Source organism: Crassostrea angulata, chromosome 10 (genome assembly GCF_025612915.1).
Source record: "Crassostrea angulata isolate pt1a10 chromosome 10, ASM2561291v2, whole genome shotgun sequence".
Lineage (NCBI taxonomy): Eukaryota > Metazoa > Mollusca > Bivalvia > Ostreida > Ostreidae > Magallana > Magallana angulata.
The window spans coordinates 33874835-33894637 of NC_069120.1; the positions used below are offsets into that span (position 1 = coordinate 33874835).

At 33.7% G+C, this 19803-nt stretch overlaps 3 protein-coding genes across 4 annotated transcripts; 1 reads left to right on the plus strand and 2 right to left on the minus strand.

Annotated features, from left to right (window-relative positions):
- Positions 1-248: 248 nt before the first annotated feature.
- On the minus strand, positions 249-7831 carry LOC128166607 (histone-binding protein N1/N2-like). 2 transcript variants are annotated; one of them, XM_052831882.1, is made up of 16 exons: positions 7680-7831; positions 7397-7507; positions 5732-5850; positions 5136-5204; positions 4674-5003; positions 4060-4217; positions 3752-3822; positions 3573-3646; positions 3074-3164; positions 2844-2941; positions 2684-2731; positions 2512-2597; positions 2199-2306; positions 2064-2108; positions 1469-1550; positions 249-530 (listed from the first exon to the last, which is right to left on the minus strand). In XM_052831882.1, exons 1-16 carry the CDS (start codon positions 7718-7720, stop codon positions 523-525), a joined length of 1539 nt encoding a protein of 512 aa, XP_052687842.1. In that variant the 5' UTR covers positions 7721-7831; the 3' UTR covers positions 249-522. The 2 variants fall into 2 exon arrangements, with proteins under 2 accessions (XP_052687842.1, XP_052687841.1); XM_052831881.1 differs by having other exon boundaries at positions 1437-1550; positions 7680-7830.
- Positions 7832-7961: 130 nt separating this feature from the next.
- Positions 7962-12003, plus strand: LOC128166608 (transcription factor BTF3 homolog 4-like). The gene is made up of 7 exons (XM_052831884.1): positions 7962-8062; positions 8624-8677; positions 9374-9487; positions 9662-9770; positions 11060-11146; positions 11392-11451; positions 11599-12003. The coding sequence occupies exons 2-7, from the start codon at positions 8624-8626 to the stop codon at positions 11637-11639; spliced, it is 465 nt and encodes a 154-aa protein (XP_052687844.1). The 5' UTR covers positions 7962-8062; the 3' UTR covers positions 11640-12003.
- Positions 12004-12827: 824 nt separating this feature from the next.
- LOC128166825 (calcyphosin-like protein) lies at positions 12828-14866 on the minus strand. Its single transcript, XM_052832230.1, has 4 exons — positions 14695-14866; positions 13823-14003; positions 13343-13552; positions 12828-13205 (listed from the first exon to the last, which is right to left on the minus strand). The coding sequence occupies exons 1-4, from the start codon at positions 14829-14831 to the stop codon at positions 13104-13106; spliced, it is 630 nt and encodes a 209-aa protein (XP_052688190.1). The 5' UTR covers positions 14832-14866; the 3' UTR covers positions 12828-13103.
- Positions 14867-19803: the final 4937 nt, after the last annotated feature.

Below are 19803 nucleotides of genomic sequence, written 5' to 3' on the forward strand. Positions count from 1 at the left end.
CTCTGCACAAATTAACATTTCATGTGCACAAGTGTCTTTGAAAAATATATTTTTGTGTCCTACATGTACACCATATATATACATGTATCATAATATCCACATTTTAATTACAAGTTTTGTAGAATGTAGCAAGTACCAACTAAGGTTCCGGTATAATGAGTATTTTCTATTCCTTTTCCTTGAAGAAAATACCAAAAGGCATATTTTTTTCATACTATCTTGGATTTAACAAATAATGACACAATTAATATCTGTAACTACTGCTTTAATGTAAAGTGAAAAATGGAACAATGGAATCAATTCACGATTCAATTATTTTTCAAAACATGCGAGGTTATGTACACGGTTAATAAATATCACAAAGTTAGCAGTTTGATTTTGCAGCGATGCAAATCATCATGCAAGATGATCTAGGGGTCATGACCTCCACATATACCAACAAAAAGATGGACTGAAGAGGAAGACTAAGAAGCCACAGCTGTTGGGGGTTCGGACACATCCATACTTTCCTTCTTCTTGGTATCACTTTCCTGAAGAAAAATCAAAAGCATTAAAATATTCATTTCATAATTTTGCTCCAAATCATATAATGATATGTATCTTATTTTACTTGATTGATGAAATGAAAAACAGAAGTTACATTTCATGCTTGTCAACAAAATACATGCAACAGCAACTATTTTTAACAAATGGCAGTCAATATCCTTAATAAAAAGATATCTTTTCAAGGTTTAATACTTTCAAAATCATTTCTTCAGTTTTCATTTTTGGCTTTGACAAAAAAAATCCTTTTTCTAATTCAGTATCTCTATGAGAAAATTCTCAATACATTAAAAAATGCTTATAACAAAGTGCCAGGGATTGCAATTTTGCTTAGTTAAAATTCTTTATATTTGTAGCTTCACAATACATCTAAAACCCATAGGGAATGAAAATTACTTCCCTTGAAGTGTTAATTCATTACAAAGGGGTTCGGTATAAGCATGTTTTACTATACATATGCCAGTAACCTAGGATGCATCAATCTAAAGTGATCAACTTGCGTCAAAAAATATCTATGAATTCCTATCAGAAACTCTATGGCCTTTCAACTATATACTGTTAATTCCATATAATTAATTGAGGGATTATTTCCACAATCCCGCTGGTTTGTGTCAAATGCAAGAATATAAAATAGCAAATGTGGAACTTTTCTCCTTAATTCTAATAGTTCTCAATTCTCAGAAAATATTGGTGAGATTTTAAAATCCACCAAGGGTACTTCTCTGGATTTTAAGCAGTTATTAATTCCTCGCATTTAATTAGGATTCAACAGTAAAACTGAAAATATTTAAAAGTTAACAACTTGCATGCATACAACTTCAACAGAATTTGTGCCCAACAAAAACTATGCAACATGTGAATCATTTGTAATGGTAACTTGGGGTCTGATTTACCATTGCCGATTCAGATTTGTCATTGGCAGTACCATTCTTTTCGGTGTCCCCCGATCCCTCTTCCTGTCGTGTCTTCTTTGTATCGGCTTCAGCACTCTCCTCCTCAGGCTTCCTCTGCAACAATAAGATTTATAATACTTTCATGTTAAATACTGAAATCTGATTGGTTAGACGCAGTTGGTAATCTGTTCTATCACCCTCAGCATTAGCAACACACATGTAACACAACTGTTACATGCACGTAAATTATGCGTGTACGGTTTGCAATAGACTTCACATCATTCCTATATAAAAGAAGTACAGTTTTCTTTAAAATTAAGATATTCAGTATAATAAAATTAATAGTGCTTTTTGGAGGGTAAGAGCTTCACTTCAGTTGACAATGGTTTTCACAGGGTGTCAATTTCAACTCTTACCTCCCAAACAGGCACTATTTATATAATGCGTCAACTTATCCTGTTTATTAGTTACAAGAGGTGAAATCAATTTGGAGACAAACTGATGTTATAATGATGGCTGCAGTTACCATGTGTATACTTTATCCATGAAATCATGAACAAGACTTTTTTTTAGTTATTTGTTTTTTTTAACATCAACATTGATAAGATAAATGAAATAATTACGAACCTTTCTTCGAACAAGATGACTAATGTCTGAAGCTGCCTTCTTGGGCTAAATTTAAAACAAAAGTTGAAGATAATTACTTTTTAAATTAATAAAAAATATAAAATGCATCTAAATAAACAAATATAGCTTTCTGACCTCTGAAGACTCTGCTGGTTTCAGTTCACTTGCTACAGCAGCCAGGGTATCTTTTGTAATGGATTTAAGCTCATCAATATTTTTCTTTTCCTCTTCCATATCTTCAATCTTAAAGAATAGAAACTTGCTACAGTATGATATCATGATTATTTTGTGCTGTTTGTGATTTTTCTTAGGCTCTGAAAGTTTTGACCAAATCAATAAAATGGATCTTGTAGAATTAAGCCTGTCAAGTTTTCTAAATCACAATTGGTTTTCTTAAGAAATAGAGAAACTACTTGTTCGATGTTAATATTTGACATTGTATTTTTACCTTGCCTCTAATGTCAGGAAGAATCTCTTCTAAATCTTTTATTTCCTGTTGTGCAGCTTTAATGGGATCATCCGCTGCTTGTGGTTCTACAATCATATAGAATCATTAATAACACACTCCACAAATGGACTGTCTGCAACACCAGCATTCGTTTATATTCCTACTACCTTACCTTTGCCTTTTCCTTGAGTACCATCTTCAACAGTCTTCTTTAATTTGCCTGCATTTAGAAACATTAAAAACTTGTGTATCAATCCCATTCGAGAAATCCATCAACAGAACAATCAATTCTGTAAAACTTTAAAGTAGCAAAATATACAAAAGCTTTCTACCTATCTTGGCTTCCATTACTTTGATTGCTCTCCTGTATTGGTCTATGGATTCATCATACTGTTTGTTGAAGCCATGGGCTAACCCAAGTTGGTAATGTCTAAATAGGTCAAGGAATGCTACCTTAACATGTTGCTAAATGCAATAAGATTTTTTTAAACATAAACCTTATTCATTACACATTACTTCAGACCTCTTCATGGAGACAGGTTGATAACAAGAGAAAGGATACGTTTCGGCAAGAAGTCTGTCGTCTGGTTCAAGTTCAGCTTCTTGTATTTTTAGGCATTCTTGAAAATCTGATAATGCCTGTTCATAGTTTTCTGGAAAGCAAAATATTACAAAAATTTCATTGGATAGCAAATTTTATGGACTCTGTAAATACAACTGTTTCTTTCATATACATGTAAACAAGCAATACAGTATATGAAGTTTGACCTATCATTAAAGCAATGTGTCTAAGAACAAAGAAAAAAAAAACCCTATAAAACACAAAACTATCGTGATATGGTAATGAAAATCTACATTGGCAATATATCAGGTGATATATTATCAATCCAGAGATTCATAATTCATTCTCATACAAAGGAAATTCACAATACAGCTTCAGTGTTTTCCAACATAAATATATGAAGTTTTATTCAGTAAATACGGAAGTTTTAAATCTTTTGATTTTTGTGCAAGTAATTATTTTAGGAATGTACAATATCATTATTACACCAAGTTCTGACCTGTTTCCAGACTGATCTCGCCTAATTTAAGGAAGGATTCAGCTGCCTTTAGTTTAGATTTCTTGTCTTCCTCTCTATTATGAAAATCAAATCAGGTCCAATCACACACTGAATACAATACGAACATTCATAACCGTGAATTTCTAAGATCTGTGGAATTTTCTGTAATTATAACTTACTTGAGATAAATAACTTTAGCAAGTTCCAACATCTCCCAAGCTAACTGCAGATTGGAAATGTCATCGGGGTTCTGAATTAAAACAATATTAGAGATACATACACATTTTTTTGAATATATGGCCTCTCATAAGCACAATACCAATAAAACAATTGTTACATATTTTCAATAGTAATGGCCCACCATTTCCAAATAGAAGATTTACCACAGCACTTAGCAGTCAGAACAAGCATAAACCATCAGCCCCACCCCCATCCCCTTTCAAACTTAGTGTTAATCCATCATCCAAACAATACAGTAAAACAGTACCTCTTTCTTTTCGCCTCCCTCTGTCTCCTCCTGGGACTCCTCTGCGGTGTCCCCCTCCTCGGCCGTCTCCCCCTCCTCAGCTGTGTCCCCTTCTCCACCAGTCTCGCCTTCATCCTCCCCCTCCTCATCACCTTCACCTTCCTCCTCCTCTTCTCCCTCTAAATTGTAGGAAAAAGGAATTAGTCATTTCTTTTTCTTCAATTAAATTCATTCAAAAGCAGTATTTTCATAGGATTTTTGGATTTAAAGCCAAGAGAAAATAGTGATATATATTTCAATATACAAGCAAATGTTTTTATCAAGGATCCAATTTCTTTAAATTGATGCTTTTTATTTTTATCTTGCTAAACAAAACTAAAAAGATTTTAAAATGCTTATGTTGGAAAAATACATATTAGTTAAATGAATGTGCAAGACAAGTTGAAAAGTGCATGTTAAATCTAAAACCAGGTTAAAAACAAAACAATTGCCAAGCAAATACAAATGAATTCAGCAAATTTCCCACTGCCTCATGCATACTAAAAATTAACAACTCCAAACAAACAAAGCAAGCACCAAACTTGGATCAGTGTTCAACTAAAAGCAACATCCAGAACAACAACTCATTCAACAACCTTTGCCCTCTTTCTTCTCCCCATCCACTGTTCCATTTTTCACTGGTTCATCATCAGACTTTCCCTTCTCTTGATCAGTCTCCATCTTGCTTTTCTCTTGTTCAGATTCCTTCTTGCTCTCATCTTGTTCAGATTCCTTCTTGCTCTCATCGTGTTCAGATTCCTTCTTGCTCTCATCTTTTTCAGATTCCTTCTTGCTTTTCTCATCATCCGTTTCCATCTTATCTTTCCCCTCCTTTTTCTCACATTCTTTTCCCTCCTCCTTAGCACCCTCTTTATTTTCTGACATAGCATCATACACTTCCATTCGAAGTTTTTCCCGGTCTTCTCCTAACAAGCAAGTTGTATAACTTAACAGATACTTTTGAAACCCTTGAACATTTCATACATTATGCAAAATAAACTAAAAATCTGACATCAAGTAGCCATTTAGTTTCTTAATAATGAAAGTAAGCCACACACCATTTAACTCGACTGGCTCAAACTGTTCAGAGGGCTTACTATCCTCTTCTGTCTCTTCCTCCTCTGGAACTACAATCACAATCCCACATTGCAGACAAGTTAATAAATTACTTGTTCCCCCTCCCCAACCAATGTTATAATATAATCACTGAAGACTGGAAGTGCCATAAATTCCACAGACATTTAAAAGAGCATACAAAGATTGGAAGATACTTTTTGGACAAATTATTTTTTACCTATTCAAGAACATGCAGTAAATGTAATGCCCTCTTAATTTCACACCTTTCCTCCATTTTTTATATATTGACACACTGAAAGTTACTTGAACGTAGTATGAACCTCAAAACCTTTGATCTTTTACAGCAATAAACATCCCTTCATGCCCCAATGAGAAGATGAACATAACGAAACTGCTTTAAAAGCCACATACCAAATGAAAAACCATATCTACAATAATGCACACTAGTACACTTACTAGATATTAGTAAACATACTTCACACATAGGTTCACTAGCAACCATTTACCACAGCAGAATTTCAAAACTAAGAACTATCCACTCCTACAATCTTATTGAATAAGTTCTATCAGTACAAACCTCCCTGTAGAGCATTCCCTAGCACACCCGTTTCCATTCTGGCAAGATCCAATAGTGACTGGCCATAATAGAAATATGCTTCTGCACATTCTTTGGCCGTTTCTCCATAGGCCTTTGCTCTACAATTCAAATATTTTTTATACTAAAAAGCTGCTTACAAGGAGTTATTTAAAATAAAACATAAAATGTGGACTTATTGAAAGCATGCGTATCAAATATCTGTTGTCCCAATACATTGTGACTACCGAGTATAAACTTGAAACTAAATACTTGCTTCCATAGCTCTTTGTTAGCTTTTTCCCTATGTTTCAAAAACTGGTAATCATTTTCAAGATACTTTTCAATTTACATTTGTTTCTCTTTTTTAATTGACACCATATAGTTACCTTCCTCTGATCACAAAAATTTGTTTTTTCAAAATGTTGACAAAATATTACAAATTCAATTGCAGAGAAATTAACATTTATAATGCAAACACAGTGTTTCAACTTTTCAAAAAGTTTAAAACACAGAGTACAGTATCAAAGCAATGAATACTTGATTAAATTTTGAAATGCCCAGTTATTTGAAAATATTGAAAATTCCCTGTTCATTCTATTTAGAATTCCTTGAAAATTGAAAAAGTATGAGACCAAATCATCCTCATTTGACAGAAAAGTTGACCAGTGGTCACCTTGGGTTATGAATTCACCGAGACCAAACAGTGGGAATGGAGTAATGAAAGGAAGCAATGTATGGTAATAGAAGAACCACAATATTAAACATTATACAAATATTGACTGGGGTTGAGGGCAACATTGATTATATTAGCCCCCGAGGGACGAAATATTGCCCGACACGAAGCGGAGGGCAATATATTCGTCCCAACAGGGCTAATATAATCATTGTTGTCCGAAAATGCAGTCAACATTTGTTTTGTTATATGAAGAAACAAACAAAAAATCAAGAAAGGATTTGAAAACAGATCGCCGTAATTTTCTCGGCTCAACATAGAATTCAATTTTGCGCAAAGTTCATTTCCAAAACATCGTCGGCATCAAAAGGTCACTGGTGATATTCCACCGTCCATAGGAAATAAGCTAAAGATGTTTTACCTGAATTACTTCACAAAAATTCGCAAATCCATATACCCGTTATGATAGCAAACCATCGCATTGTGCATTCGTGGTTTACTTGCCTTGACTGATTGCTTATTATGACGTCACCTTGTTTTGGAGTCGCGAAGAGTTATTTACGTCATCGTTTACCAATCAACAAATCAGAGGCGATTAATTGAAATAAGGGGAATATTCTCTAGATATTATTCCTAGCCGGTCAATATTAAAAGAATATTGACCGGTCATTATTTTTTGGACGAGCCAATATTACAATTATTGACTATTTGTCGATATAGAGTTTTATAGTGAGAATTTACTACCAAATATAACAATGGTAAATGTCTATATATTTGACCAAGATCATTTACAATTACCAGTTTCACAATTAAAAGTTAAATTTCAATTACATTTTCAGTAATGTTGGTGATGTACCCTTGGATTTTGAAACTAAAGATTTCTTGGGCAGATCAAGAGACCAGTTTGTCATGTCAATAAATATCAGATCATTTGTTCTTTAAAGACTAAGAAAAGCTAAGGACAGCTGACAGTGTAAGTCAAGACAACTCACAGAACTTTGCATGCTTCCTGAAACTGGTTTACTGCATTTGGAATTTCTCCACACACCATGTTGCGCTTTCCTTGCGCCAACATAGTAATGGCAGTCTCTGCAGCCTCCATTCTAAATATACAAGAAAAAAATTATTTCATCTACAAAATAATCAGATGAAGATGTGCTCAAAATAAACATCAACTCCTAAGAATAATAACACAGAATGCAACAAGGGAAAATGAGATCATTTTACGGGTGTTCTTCTAAGAAGTCAACGCCAATAATCTCAGAAGAACCTCACCTTTCCTTGTCTGACGATGAACTGGTACCGGGTGTGTCCATCCTGCTGTTTATAAAACGAGTCCCGTGCAATAATGATCAACCCGTGTGGATTTCCCGCCTTATTCGCCTTGATCACGAAAGTGAAAATATGACGTAGTGCCCAATAGTCTCTAAGCCCATTTTTAATACTTTAATTTGCAACTTGCAAGTATCTTAAGCTAACATTTAATCAATAATAATTATATACCATCAATAAATGATAAGTTTTTGTCCACTAAGAAAATATTTTTATGTATCTGAAGTTTATTTGAGATTATTGCGCATGTTTTAACGAGTCATCTTCCTTTTTAAGGCGGCCATTAGAGACCTCGTGGGTCCTAGAGTTTTACTCTAATATTTAAGGTAAAAACTATGTTGATACTCAATTATATGCTTTAATAAGAAGTCTATACTACCAATGTTAACTTTTGTACAGAAATATCAGATTAAATGACAAATCTCTTAGCCCGCCACGATCAAAACAACATGTTTCATGCTTGATAATTGATACCCATAGTGATGACCAAACTAGAGAGTTATGAATCATTGTACTGGCATGGTCTTATATGTTTAAAGAGCAAAGATTTCACTTGAGACAAATGTGTCGCAACATAAACGAAAATAATAGAGGAGTCCGGTTCTTTCGTCAACAATTGCGTTGTCTTTGTTCAGTGATTCGGTAGCATGCACATGCTTCTCAGTGAATTACCTTGACCTTAACTTTCACATTGCGCGATTTTTGTTGACAAAAAATCTTAAAATAAGTCAATGAAAATATGACATTTCATCACAGATCTTTATCAATGGAATGTAGTTCTGGCATTCATTTTGTACTCCAAAGGCCAAACGTAGGGAAAACATAAAGATATAAAAACTTGCATTGTATTTATCATATTAACAGTAACTTATTGATATCTTTTATAGATGAATCCAGAAAAATTAAAGCAGTTACAAGAACAAGTTCGTATAGGAGGAAAGGTGAGCAAACATTTATGTTACATTTATTTGTCTCAATAAGGGAGTTACTGGTATCTTAGATAGAATGTTCTATCGTTAAAATGACAGAAGTCCTACGGACCCAGGTTTAACGATAGAAATCGTCCCATATACTCGCTTCGTAGCAATTAAAAAAATTATATCACACTCTATCTCTCCTAAATTTTCATATGATTGGTCTCAAATATCTACAATGTTGCTCTTTTATGATCTAATTTTACCACATTAACTGTTTTTGCAACAAAATCACTCCCATTTAAACATTACGTTTGAAAATTTGCTGTTTACGGTCGCCATGTAAACAATAAAACCCGAGACATTCTGAGCACAATTTCAGGCAAATTCAAACATGTATATTAACCAAATGCCTTAGTATGACTTATTAAAAGGATATTTTGTGGAATTAAATATATCTGCATGTTCAAAAAGGTTTGTAAAGTATAAAAATGTGTTTTTCCCCTGCAGATTATTTTTAACAGACTTAAAATCGACACGAAGCAGATCCGCTTCGAGTCTGCTACATTGCAAGTATACGGGACGAATTCTTACTGTGTCTTGAGCATAGCCTGGTCACAGGAAGATTATTCTTTCTACTGGTATCTAACTGAGCACATAAAAAAGTTACCCTACAACCACATGATCTGGCCTATATAATCTTATAAAAAAAATTTGTTTTAGGGGACTGCCAGAAGGAAGAAGAAGGTTGTCCACCGAACAGCTACAACAGATGACAAAAAATTACAGAGTTCCCTCAAAAAATTGTCAGTGAACAATATTCCTGGCATTGAAGAGGTTAGAATTACGGCTTAAATTTTGATGGTATTTAGAATGATTAAATAGATCGATTTTTTTTTTCAGTTAAGATTTGAAAGTATTATCATGTTATGTAGCTTAGCTCTTTTTTAAATTTAGAATTTTTACTTTAAGAAATATCAGATGGCAATCATGTCTTGATCTATTTTGCAGGTGAACATGATAAAAGAAGATGGAACCGTGATCCACTTTAACAATCCAAAAGTGCAGGCCTCACTAGCAGCAAATACTTTTGCAATTACTGGACAGGCTGAAAACAAACGTAAGAGCAACAAATTAACTTTATATTTACCAACAATGCAACAGGGTCTCAATTATTATTGTTTTATTGTAGGGTTATAACTTCTCTCGATAAATCCAAGAAATTTTCTCACTTTGAATATGGTGTTTATAGTCTCTCTTTAGATTTAAACGAGAAACTAAATACACATAAATCTATATTTGTGGTATCAAATTAAAAAACAAATTCAGATTTAATACTTTGCAGAACACATTCTTAAAATAAATACCTTGAGTGGTCTGATGTTCTACTCTGCTCTTGGTAGGCTGCTTTTTACATTGTGTATCATAATTCAAAACAAACATGGATCAACATTAACCGTTGTCAGAGTGCCCAGGGCAAGTAAAATGTCATTTCAAGCAAGTTAAACTATAAACTTACTTGCCAGTTAAAATAAATTTTACCCTCATCTCATAATTATGTTAAATTCTTTTGAGAAATCTGTATATCATGAAGTAGTTTCATCTTATTTGCACAGAACTTATTAGATCGAATATATTTATCGTATAACTTATCTTTATCAAGAAACATGTCGGTAGCAATGACCACACTTTGAATGGCTTTGTATGCAGTCTTTTTGGTTAATAATTTGTTAAAGGAGAAGTATCCATCGAAAATTAAACAAGTTAATGAAGTTTAATATGCCATAGATTGTACAAGTTTCAGACTGTTCAAAGTGTTCACAAATGGTGTCAAAGATGTTTTACCCCACTTCTCTGAAAAATATTTTGTGGAAAAAAGAAATTAAAAGAAAGAAATTAAAAAATATATCATTAAATTCTGGTCCATCAACGATTTATTCAGCATCTGAGTTTGCAAAATAGAACATTATTAGTTATGTGAGTTACTCAAAATTAACGAACGTGGAGTTTTTTCTTCTTATTGTATTGTAAATATCAGGCTACCAATTTTTACATTCGGGCAAGTCAGAATTTCACTTCTGGCAATTTGAAAAATTGAAAAAAAACCCTGAAAAGTTAATGTTTATCCCTGACCAAGCATCAAATTGTATTCACAACCAAGCCTTAATGGTCACAAAGTTTTGACTACAACTTAAAAGAGCATTTTGGTAACAGCAGATAAATCGAAATTGCTTGGAATGATTGCTTTTATCACAGAAAATAGAATTTCCAGAATGTTTTGTAGCTTTGTGGAACATATTACTTTCTGCAATTAATTAAGAAATCACTGTGAGTTTTACTTTATCAAAATATGACAAATTTTAAACAACAAACACAAACTTTAATGCTTTTATTGATATATTTTTTCAGAGATCGCTGAAATGTTGCCTGGAATCTTAAACCAACTAGGTGCAGAAAGCTTTAGCAGCCTAAAGAAGCTGGCATCCACGGTAGCAGGTAAGTCATTATCCAATTTTACTGGACACATGTAAAACATACAAGGCATGTTACATGGCAAGAAAAGAAATGTTACTGAAATAGCAATTGACAAGTGGATGTTAATTGGCCTTTGTCTCAAAATGTCACCTATTGTCTGATTAAATAATCTAAACATACCACTTTCAGAAGTCGCAATGTAACATATAAGATTGTTTTGCTAAGTGATGTTTGATAATCTTTCCCACATGTTGGTTGTCTTTCAGCCTCTGGAGATAACAAACAATCCACAGAAGACATTGATGAAGATGATGATGGAGTCCCGGGTACGTCTTAGTTAAACATATCCTCAATCTGTAAAATCTTTACCTATACTATATATCTTGTTATAAAGAGTGAACTATTTAATGAGTGGAATGGTTTACATTTTTTGTGAGTATGAAGTCATTTGATCTCTTTTGCTTACTTTTCAGAATTAGTCGGCAACTTTGATGAAACATCTAAAGGGGAGTGAGAAGAATGTGCAAGAATTGATAAAAATCTCTAGTGCATGTACTTTTGTCGGTTTGTGATATTGAAGTTACTCTCGAGTGTGAAGCCATGCGTATATTTCCCAGCTATAATATTTTGGAGACCAGGCCGTAATATTAAAAAATGATAATAATAATAATAAACATCTGCAGACAAATAGTGTGTGGATGAACATCCTTTGTAGCAGACAACTGCCATTATGAATGACATATACTTCTTTTTCATACAATGATCAAGAGCACTTGGGAATCAGTTGACTTAAATTTGTTGGCTTTTAATATTAGGTATACATATTTATTTCATCTTTTACTCAAGTGCTAAACCAAATAAACACAAATTTTTCTCTATTTTGTATTCTGTTTTTCTTGCGTAAACTGCAGATGCATCATTTGGAATAAAGGTCTGCAAAGTTTACTGGAACTATTGAATTATAGTTTATTCAATTAATAATAATGCAAATCAATGGAGGTGGAATTTCTACTTCATTTTATGATCAACCGATTGGGTAATATGGTCCACCTTTAAAAATAAGTTGTGGAGTACTTTCATCGTAATATAGCGTTTCTCCCACGGTCAGTTGAGATGGATTGCTAAGAGTCATGGTAACTGTTCCGTTTGTTCAGGAAGAGAATAAAATTCAGGCATGAACGCATGTTTTTGACGATTTTAAAATAGTCTTTGTGGTCAAAATAGAAGTCCGGGAGAGAAGACTACTTTGGAATCTCTCCCGAACAAACCATCTTCGTTAGACAAGGATTTCTGATCAGAAACTCTTGGCACGCGAAGATGCGGGCTTGCACGAACTTCAAAGCTAAGAGGGTTTGCATATTGTTGAGAGGATAATGACACCAACACAGGTTTGACACGTCCGAGTCCACATTTAACGGTGTGATAACGTGGCATTTTCGCGAAATGTCAAGGATTGCAAATATTACCAGTCGTGCTGGATCTATATAGAATATAACTGCATCTCATTACATTTATGGAGTTATCAATCTCGCTGGAATATGAAATATAAGCATGTGATTTACGCTCCTCGGCCAGCGAAAGAAACACAGTATTGTCTAAATAATACATTTGATGTTCAGCAAAACTGAATTCTATTCCGTATTTGTGATCATAAAATGTCAATGAGTTTTTTTCGCCATGTCGTAACAAATAAGTTTAACTGTTGCGTTTTAAAGGAAATGCATTTTAATTCAAAGATCAACATTAATACAAAATGTTAATAGTATACAAAAAATGTATTAATAGATGTATAATGATAACATTGGTCAAAGAGTCAACGTACTATATATAATAGGAAAACAACAATGGCAATATATGAATATATATAGAGGTAATCTATTGATTGTTACAAATGTATAAGATTTCATCCCCGCGGGTCGCTTTCACGCTGCTAAGTAAATCTATGGATAAATATGGTCAATGTCGCCATGACAACGTGCTACATCCGCCAGGCTCGCTTCATCATGGTACAAAAGTAGTTATCGTCGTCGATGGACGCGCTGACTCCCGTGTAGTAATTCAAAAATTCATCCCAAGTTACCTTAAAAATTCAAAATGTTTTGATTATCAAACTATGGAAATATGAAACTAACTTCAATTTTTTCGATGATTTAAATCCTAAATACACATTTTGGTTTATTGGAAGTTAAGGTTTTTGACATCAGACAAGTTGTATACCACTCCATCGGGGTCACCGGGTGTGTCGAAGGAGTCCAGGAAGTGCCGAAAGCACTGGTCGGCCGTCCATTCGCCGCTCTGGAACTTGGGATGTTGACTCGCGTCGTACAACTTCCGGATGTCGTCCACCGTGATTTGGCCGTCTCCAGTGGCGTCCATCTTCTGGAAAGCTTTCCGTACATACTCCTCGCGGGTTTTGTTAATGGGACCCTGTCATAAGGAAAAGGAATTTACGGACATTAAACAGAAAGGAGAGGGGTGACTTTCGTCGGGCCTTTACAATCTGGAATAAGACAAGCTGAATTGCCGGACGGCAAAATTCTGCATGAACTCGTATATATATAATACTCCTTTAAAACAAAACAAAATTTATTGCTAATGTATATGGTTTTTTGCTTTTCATAACACCACCCCTCCAAAATCCAAAAATAAATTTCAAAGAATATAGAATTATTATAATGCTTCTATTTGCGTTCATACTCTAATTGCCACCAGAAACTCGTCGTAGTTGAGCTTCCCGCTTCCGTCCCTGTCCAGCTCTCTGAACACGTCAGCTATCGTCTGCTCGTCCAGTTCCCGGAGACCGTAGTCACGGAGACCGTCCCGGAACTCCCGCATGTCCAACGTCTTACTTCCGTCATCATCCATGATACGGAAACTTCTGCAAACAAATAATGAAGCATCGTATGGATGATAATGTTTTACTTTCTTCTGGAAAGATGGAAAAGTCACTGACAACTTGTATTACCCCCTCCCCTCCCCCCTTGTTAATAATTTTTCAAGTTCAGATTTCTTTTTCAGTCGATACTGTAGTTATTGCAATTCATTCATAAGTAATTAATAAATGGCGATAAACTGACTTTTATTGAAAACACCATTAAATTCGAGTCCTGAGGTTATCTAGTTAGTTATGCATGTCCCTACTCTCAAACGGGCACTAAATAATTGTCCATCAGTCAATACAAAGTCAAAGTATGCAATCAAATTTCATGATTTTGCACTAAATTCACCCCAACCCCCACCCCGGCTTGAAAAATATGTCAAATAAATAATAAAATTTGGAATTTTTCTACGCGTGCAAATACGAAGCAATTGAATTCTTTAAAAATCTATTCTTGGAGAGGATACAGAGGTGCTCAAAATTTTAAATGCGTAGTTATTTTTTTTTTTGGGGGGGGGGGGGGGTAGCTCTCTCCAGTAAACAACTACACCCCCCCCCCCCAGCTCTCTCTCTCTCTCTCCAACCCCTCCCGAATATCTGAGTACGTACAGGTACATTTATTTATAGCAATGTGATATCATGTCCACTCTTGTAAAACCTTACAAAGAAAAAAATGAAAGCTTGTTCTTACCTGCCCAATCCTTTGATTCCATTTGCCCCGCGCATTAGACATGCATATCGAAGCTTCTGTATAGGAGAGGTTGAATTCTTAAGGCCCTGTTCTGCCTTTTGCCTGAGATGCGCTTCTTCGTCTGCTGTACACGCCATTTTGTTTTGTCCCGCGAAAATTCTCGATTATTGGTCAACAAATCAAATACCTAAACACAGGTATACACCTGGGAGTGAATTTCATTGGGAAAAACAATACAGTACTATTTTTAATCAAAATGTCAGTTATATACACCAAAAAAAAAATGAGCATTTAATTATTAAAGTTATTACATCTGATTATTCTCATAGATATATTTTTCTTTTGCTTTTTAGAAATATTTGTAGGTATAAATAAATTTAAAATTGCGCATTCCTAATAATAGCACTTGTCAGCAAGTTATCTTTCTTTGTTCTTTCTTGTAAAATATTGTAATAAACGATAACTCTTCCGCTTTCTTTTTCAAAAGAGGGAGATCGAACGAGATTTGTCTCCTCTAGTATAGGGCACTAGAGGTTGGTAAACTTGCGCGATCAAGTTAGGGGTTCCCCCCCCCCCCCCCCGAAATCTTTTAAGCTCACCCAGTAAAAATAACCGAAATAAAGGCCTTGGACCTCTTTCCCCACCCTAACTTTGGCAAATAACATTATCCCTCGATCGTACCACCCCACCCCCTTCTGGAAAAAGTTTTTGGATCGGTGCATGCTATATAACAATTTGAACTACTTTATTGACATTTGAAAAATCCGTGAATTTAACATTATATCAGAAATTAAGTTTTTATATAAACATTTATATACAATAAAACATGTTCAAATCAACCAATATGTTTATAGGATGCATGTCTCTAATTATTTTTGTTTATTTTCTTTGAAGACTTTTTTCCCGACCTTCTAAACGTATAATCCATTTGTTTCCAAAATTTAAAAAAAAATTTATTTTCAATATTTAAATCGGCATTTTATCATAATTTTTAACAAAAAACAAATAAAGAGATAATTAATACCCCTCACCCCACCCCACCCCCTATAAAAGAAGATTTAAAAAGTACTTAATGAAATTCAAATACATAGCAATACGGAACCCACTAAAACATATGGCGTCATTCTTAAAACATTTCCACCCGCTTGTTTAAAGCACAAGAAAAAACATATTGGTCTCCCAAACCACATAAGTGTAGAGATTTAGAAATTATGATAATACATAAGTACGGATATTTGTCAGTTTTTTAAATATTGACTGGCTAATCTAAGCACCGTCCGAGTAGAACTTTTTGAATCCTGTTCAACTCGCAGGTGTCTCCCCCACAATCGCTCTATCTATTGTTCCTATTAATGCTTCTCGTGTATTTCCCACCTGAAGGAAAGAAACTTGTCGCTCGAGCCGACAGACTGGCGCCGCGATTGTACTTAAAACAGCCCCAACACTCAAATCTGTCCTGCACACATGTCTTAAGCTTTTTTTCTCTCTCTCTCTTGTAAATGAATATTTTCATTTCCTTTTTCTTTAATCCGACACTCATTGCTGTGGCATTTGCAATTTAAAGAAAAGAAGAGAGCAAAAAAAAAATGTTTTTTTAAAAAAAAATAGCAAGCCAAGTATGTAGTCCTTTAGTGTTTCGCGTCTTTAGCAGATGTGTATTTCATTATTGAAATGAAGTGTTGTTCTTAATTTTAAGATTAGGGGTATTCAAAATGAATTGCGCTATTTTACATCTGCAAATATGTGTTGTGAAAATGCAAATGTTTTGCATATGCGTTGTTAAATTCTTGAATACATATTGGATGAACGAAATATTTGAGGGTGTTTTTTTTTTCAAATCTTTTAATATTTCTTTTTTCATTTACATACATTGGTGTAGAAATCGCCGACTCGATCGAAAAACTTGCATGTCTTTTCACGATAAAGTCTGTTTTTGGCGGATAATCATGCATTTTTTTGTGGAAAATAAGAATTTGTCTACTGTATTATTTGATACCTATTTATACATAGTAATATGTTTTGTAACAGATTTGTAACATGAAAGAAATAGTAGGGAAAAGTTCATCCCTAACACATGCGTTGTAAGGATTAATGTAATATTTATGTAATACATAGGATATTTTTTCTGTCAATATTTATAATAATCGGATTTACACTGATTTAGATATCTAATAACCAGGGAAATTATTTTTTTTTCTTTCTTTCTTTTTTTTTTTTTTTTTTTTGACCAGCAACCTGTGCAATCTATCCAATAGGAATTCTAGGAGAGAGAGAGAGAGAGAGAGAGAGAGAGAGAGAGAGAGAGAGAGAGAGAGAGAGAGAGAGGGAGAGAGAGAGAGAGATTTTACACAGATATACAAAAATATCAATACACAAAGTACTAGTATTTATTATTCAATGTGGTTTGCTATAGAGAGAAAAAATCCTTTGTACCCAAGATCAGTAATAGTAGGTGTACTTATTTCATTACATTATTACTATAAATCTATCATTCCAAAAGGTCATGAGTGAAAGATAGAAAAACGTATAATGCAAAAATTATAAAGCATTACAAACAATAAATGCGTATAATGGTTTAGAGTTTATATTAATTATCGAAATAAATAAGTAAAGATTTGGCCTGGAAATTCACCCCCTCCTTTTATTTTATTGTTCTCTGCTAATATGGTCTCTTCCTTATGAAAATTTTACTTTCAGCTTTGATGTTTTTGGTGGGTTTTTTTTTTATACTTTAAAAAAAATAATTAACAATATCTTGAATTAAGATATTTTAGTCATATAAAACATATCAACATATCAAATCAAGTTATACATATATTTTTTCCTCGTTCTACCTCATACACCATTGTATATCACATGAATTGAAAAAAAAAATGAATTGTACAGGTACAATATATAGTTATATATCATTTTCATTTCTTGTTTTTCACACCATTTCAATTTTTGATATAAATTTTCACAAGAGAGGAAGAGAATGAGGTGGGAGCCCAGAGAAAAAAATTCTGCAATGACTCGGCATTAACATTTTCACAACAAAGATGTTCTTTGATAGCTGAAAGGTCTCTTCCTTATCTTTGGGCATTATCAATAACAAAATCCATGTGTATTTCACATTGTACCATATGACGTCAACGCCCCCTTTTTTCTTTACAAACGTACCACGCTCTATTCTCTCTTGAAATATCAAAAACATGTTTCGCAATATATATTAGTTGTTTATTTGTTTAATTTTTATCCTTCTTATTCATAAATATGTATTCCTTTACGTATTGCGCAAACAAGCAACCCCCCCCCCCTAAAGTCTAATCAACAGAAATTATTAAAAATGCATGACTGTCATTTTGGGGGTATGGTTTAATTCACATACGCAAAAAGAAAAAAAAATAAAGAAATTAATGATTATGATTATTATGCAAAACAGGACAAAATAAATCAAGTTTTTCGTCTCAAGACGTACTGATACACAAGTCTGTTCATATGTATACATAAATATATATCGCTGATCCCAGCGATAGATGAACTGGGCCTTGAAGCGTCTAGAGAGAAGAGGAATTCCTGTCTGTCATAGCACGTGGTTTTACATACATAGCTCTACACACAGGTGGCCGCTAGACAGGCTGGCGTCGAGTCTTATACAGCGAAATATGTGTAAACATCGGGTTATCGCCGCGCTTGTATACTGTACACACAAAGATTTAAATGAACAACATTTAAACAACTGATTAATATGCCTAATGTTTTTTATCACCTGCTGGTATGGGTGTGCAATTTTTTTTATTTTTTTTATTTTCTCTCTCTCTTCTTTCGTTCGTTAGCATTAATTAGGCATACATTTATACGTTTGTAATTACATTAACGAAAAATGTTGTTTTTTTTTCTTTCTTTTTATTTTCTTTTTTTTTTCTAAATAAATTATGAACGAGTCAAGCAGGAACAAAATATGTTTGTTTCATATTTGAAAAGGTCATAAATAAAATATATTAGGAAGAGTGACGCCGAATATAATTAAAAAGATTTTAATTAGGGAAATAAACAATGGTTTATTCTCTTTTACTTAACAATTTAGATTCGTGCAACGCAATTTGAAGCTGAGTATTACAAAATGTAGAATTAAAAATAAGCATGGGACACATGTCTGAAATTACAAATACATTAATGTATATAAATTTGATATTTGTTACAGCATATAATAATTACACCTTTAGATAGTTTTATAGAATAAGAATTAATTAACTAAGATTTCATTTTTAATGTTAATTTAATAAACATATCTGTAATTTTCAAAAGTTGTTTTATTTTGTAATTTGAAGTGAAAAAAAAACAATGAGAAAAATTACATTTTCTCTACAATTTGAAAACAATGAAACTAATTAATATTTATTTCTTTTAAGAATCATTTTTAGTATTGTAAATTTTTATCCCCCCCCCTCCCCACTCGTCCTTCCTTTCAACTTATGGGGTGAAAAAAGAGGGGGTTCTCAAATACCGATAATACCTGGGTAAAGTTTTTTCTTCTCCTTCTCTCCTACGTGATATTTTTTCTTTTTATCAATCAGTGCAGACTGGTCTTATTTTCGTTTCGACTTTAAACTATTTATAACCGGTGTGAATGGCTGCCTATATAATTCGCCTGTCGCCAGTTTGGCTGGAGCGCACCTGAAGCTGTCTAGCACGGCGCGCCGACACATCTGCATAGGGCCTTACCACTATCTGTATAACAGGCGAAGTTCAAATCACACCTGTGCTTGGGAGATTTCGAATGTATATACCACTTTATTGAGAGAACGACTCGGCGAGAATTATAGCGAGGCCGTGATAATCGATGAACATGATTAATATTTGTTTAAAAAATCTCTCTTTGGGGGGCTTTTTATTTTCGAGATTGACTGAATTAATTAAAAATTCGCATATTTAATCAAGTGTTGTGCAATTTTTTTTCTTTCTGAACTTTTTCCTTCTTTTGAAATTTTATTTTTGATGTAAACTGATAAGAGTGTAATGGGCAACTGAGAGAGAGAGAGAGAGAGAGAGAGAGAGAGAGAGAGAGAGAGAGAGAGAGAGAGAGAGAGAGAGAGGTTTTCTACTAATAAAAAGTTTTATCAGATATAC